This window comes from Bremia lactucae, linkage group LG14, assembly GCF_004359215.1.
Source record: "Bremia lactucae strain SF5 linkage group LG14, whole genome shotgun sequence".
In the NCBI taxonomy this organism is placed as follows: domain Eukaryota; phylum Oomycota; class Peronosporomycetes; order Peronosporales; family Peronosporaceae; genus Bremia; species Bremia lactucae.
In genome coordinates, this window is record NC_090623.1 from 2,235,270 (window position 1) to 2,239,099 (window position 3,830).

Consider the following 3,830-nt stretch of genomic DNA (forward strand, 5'->3'; position numbering starts at 1 on the left):
ATCTGGTAATATTGGAACTATTTAGTCAAAATTAATACAAATAATAACTCTGTACTTATTTGCGTATTTCCTCTTAAAGAAAATAAAAGTAATTATTATTACTGTGGGAAATAGTATTTATGTAACGAGTCACCCCGTTACAGAAGCAACAATGCATCATTGGCTAATTTAAGATTAAATCAACCCAGCCAGTCGCGCGAATCGGCGGTGGGCAATGAGTTGTAAAATAGTTAGAATAATCAGTAATTCAGTCAAGAAGATTGTTATGCGTGGCAAATTAATCACATTAAGTCAGTTTTACTTTTCCCTACACTAAGCCTTCTTATTATCGACCTTCAATTGCTAACAATTTTAAGCAACTTTAAAACCCTTCTTCTGCACGTCAGTGCACGTGAAGTTATCGGAGGCACCTCACCTTCATTGTTATCAGTGCAGGTCGGCTTGTAAAAGGTGGACCTTTAAACATAATTTGTAGGAGCAAAGGCAGAATGAGCCCCACACAATAGCACATATCTTCGGAAGTTCATTTATCGAAATAATTAATGCTATCCATATTATCGATAAATAAGCTTTTGTTTAGCTGGAGATATTGCCAGGTGAAGACGACCCAAAATTAATAAAACGACCAATCTACAAACCTACATTTCATCACCCAGTGACCAAATTTAAAGTTTGATTTCTCGAAAAAGTTAATAAAAAACTCACGACTTTCCTGCACGAATGCTTGACTCTATCGCGTCCGTGGCGGCGCTCTTGACGACGCCGTGAATAAGTGCTCGAATCGACGCAATGCTCGCTTGACTCCCGTCCACTCGGGACAAGACTTCAATCGCAGAAGCCCACTCCTTCACGACCTTGGCCTTTTCCAACAAAGCTGTCAAGTTCCCACTCGTTTTTTTATTATCACGTCTTTTTTCTAGGTCAATCATTGTCTCCTCGTCTAGAGGCGCTTTGTCTCTTATTCTTTTTAATTGACTCTCCACTTCATCTTTGCTTATATCTGGCACAAAACCGCTTTCTTTCACGCTCAATACACTTACTTCCGGCGTGACTGGAGGCTTGAAACCCACTTCTTGCGTGTCTTTCCAGTACTCGACCAATAAATCCACGTAATTGGGTTTGACAAAGTCCCTTTGGTTTGGACGTAGATCCAATTGCACACACGCGGAGCGTAAGATCATTGCTTTGCACCCATTAAGCTGATCTCGTAGCTCCTCGACGTCTTCGTAGCGTCGGAACTCGTGAATGTACTCAATCACATCGCTTGCTTCGTGCACGGACATGGGATGATGCGGTAAATTTGGCTTTGTCAGAGTTTTCTCACAGCTCGTGCGCTTGCGCTTGTTCGTAGGAGCTGTTGCAGTTCCTGGCTTGAGATCCCCTTTCCAATACGACACGAGCGTCGTTATGTAGCCACTCTTTTTGCTGCTCTTTTTCGGCACAGGAAGCTGCAAAGAGGTACAAGCGGCACGGAGATCCTTTTGAGTACATCCACTCAATTGGCTTTTGAGCTCGTTCTCGTCTTCGTGTCGCGGGAACGTGGCAATGTAGTCGAGTAGACGCGACACGAGATCCATGGCTTGGTCCGCAAAAGGACGTCTTACAATAATTATTATTTGTCCGTACTTAATCGGGACAATTCAGAAATTTTATAAATGAGGACATGACTTCATAAAAAAGAGCAAAGTCTTTAAACTAAGGGTTTCCGTAGAGTGTCGCAACTTCAGCACCCCAAAATTTAAGACTCAATAACAACTTGGCAATGTGATGCATTCTATCAACAATTTAAACAGACAATTTGATTTATGTTGGCAAAGTGTCGTACGTGGTACGAACAAGCTGCATGGCAAATGGCCCTTGTCCGTCTTCGGCAGCCGTAAACGCGTGCGTGAGCGCGACGTTGCCGGTATTAGCGAGTTGCAACGACGCCAAGAACAATCGACACACTTCAAACGGACGCTTGCCGTCCACGAGCGTTTCAAACGGCACAGCACCCGCGCGTTCCACTCGTGCACGCTTTTTCGAGCGTAAAGACGCCACCAAGCCATCTGCACCGAGTTGCGCCTCGTGCAATCGCGTGAGAAGGTCGCGCCCCGACGCATGAATGTCAAAGGGCGGTCGCGTATCTTGTTGCAAGAGCAACGGCGTAAGTTTCTCTTGCCACTCGTTGACTTTTTTACTCAGATCTGATTCACGCATATACGTTTCCGTGCCGGCCATAAATGTAGCCAAGTGTTCACGACAGATCTCCTCGTAAGTACGAGAAGGAAGAGAAGGCTCATTCGTGGCCATTCCTAACGTGTCGAGATTCAGGACAGACCTTTCTTCTTGCTCAGTTCCAGCGTCCCAGTCGCCATCATCAAATTCTTCGATTTCGTCGTCGCTCCTACTTCGTACGTCGTCGTTTCGAGCCGCATGGTCCAATCGCGCCGTCGCAGTGGAAAGGGACAACCCCCGTTCGTGCTTCTCTTCCTCTTCCGTCGCTTGTTCACGCAGCAATAGCGCCTGTGCAGATTGCGTTGCCCGTGCTTCGTACCGCTGCAATAGATTTCGCCACTTGGCTTCACGTTGCCACAACACGTCACACATTTTTACAAACAAACGGGCCTTACAAAATCTCCGTGCGCACGTGTTTGTCAACGGCTGGGCCTTCAGAATGTCCGTCCAGACCCACGACGCCCATGAACACCCACTATTTAGAAACCGATCTTGAAACGACGCGTCCACGAGACCGTCAAGGGCGTCTAAAGCAACGTGCGTCGTCCCATTACATTGACTCGTTGACGCTTTCACACGCGGATACGATCGTCCTTTTCGAAAGGGCCGCGAAACACTTGCACTGGCATCGTATGCGTCGAGCGGTGTCCATACACTCGTTGAACATGGCTTCATTTGTAATGTTGTAGCCATTTGTGACGTGAGCTCACCAAGTAAGCCATCATCACTTGGCTCCATCCCATTCGATTCCAACTCGTACGATGGCAATTCGTCATTTTCATCGCAATCGTCTGGATGTTCCTGCTCCAGTGCATCCAAGTCGTTTACATTCAAGACCTTGACTGGACTCGCGCTGTCACGAGACTCCCATATGCTTTGCGGGTGTTCGGGAGTGTACCCAAATGCAAGCGACAGATCGCGACGACCTCTTGTCGGAGTTTCAAGGTATTTTTTACTCGCATCGTCAAAGAGCAACACGCCACTACTGTGCAAGGGACACGACAGCAATTTAAACGTCTCGCCGTGATCGCGTTCATCAGGAACGAGGGAACCCATGAGCGCAATAGATGCTTGTATATTGTTCTTGCTACGATGCAACAACGCCCGGGCGTTCGTTTGTGTCGTGGCGTGAGCTTCTGTCGCCCTCTTTAAAGTAATGGAACCCGGTCTTGCTTCCTCTAATTCGTCATATAGTGGCAGAGGACACGAAAACGCACTTTCTTCCGTATCAATTGCAACGCGATTGGTCGATTCCGTGGTTGTCACCTCTGAATTAGAATACATGTCGCCCTGATGCGATAAATGCGCAAGGGTCTGGTACACGAGCGCATGGAGGTACTCGACTTTGCGGCTGTAAATGACGCTCGTGCCTTGAATTAAAAGTGCAGCTTCGGCGAAATTCATAACGCCAGATCCGTCGCCGTGACTGGCTATTCCCGCGCCTGTAGCCGACGCATCGAACGCGATGGGAAGGTGCTCGAGTTTGTCCATGTATTCCTCGAGTTCCGTGGCGAGATCGATGTTCCAATTCTTGCTTAGATCGCTAGTATACGAGACAAATGAGGCTTAAAAGAAGAGAGAAAGAAACAGTCTTAGGACACGCACCGGATAGG

General features: G+C 47.2%; 2 protein-coding genes across 2 annotated transcripts; both read right to left on the reverse strand.

Annotated features, from left to right (window-relative positions):
- Nucleotides 1-701: 701 nt before the first annotated feature.
- CCR75_006622 (uncharacterized protein) lies at nucleotides 702-1,577 on the reverse strand (the record flags this gene model as incomplete). The annotated part of the gene is made up of 1 exon (XM_067964690.1): nucleotides 702-1,577. The coding sequence occupies one exon, from the start codon at nucleotides 1,575-1,577 to the stop codon at nucleotides 702-704; it is 876 nt and encodes a 291-aa protein (XP_067816710.1).
- A 226-nt stretch (nucleotides 1,578-1,803) lies between these two features.
- Nucleotides 1,804-3,708, reverse strand: CCR75_006623 (uncharacterized protein; the record flags this gene model as incomplete). The annotated part of the gene is made up of 1 exon (XM_067964691.1): nucleotides 1,804-3,708. The coding sequence occupies one exon, from the start codon at nucleotides 3,706-3,708 to the stop codon at nucleotides 1,804-1,806; it is 1,905 nt and encodes a 634-aa protein (XP_067816709.1).
- Nucleotides 3,709-3,830: the final 122 nt, after the last annotated feature.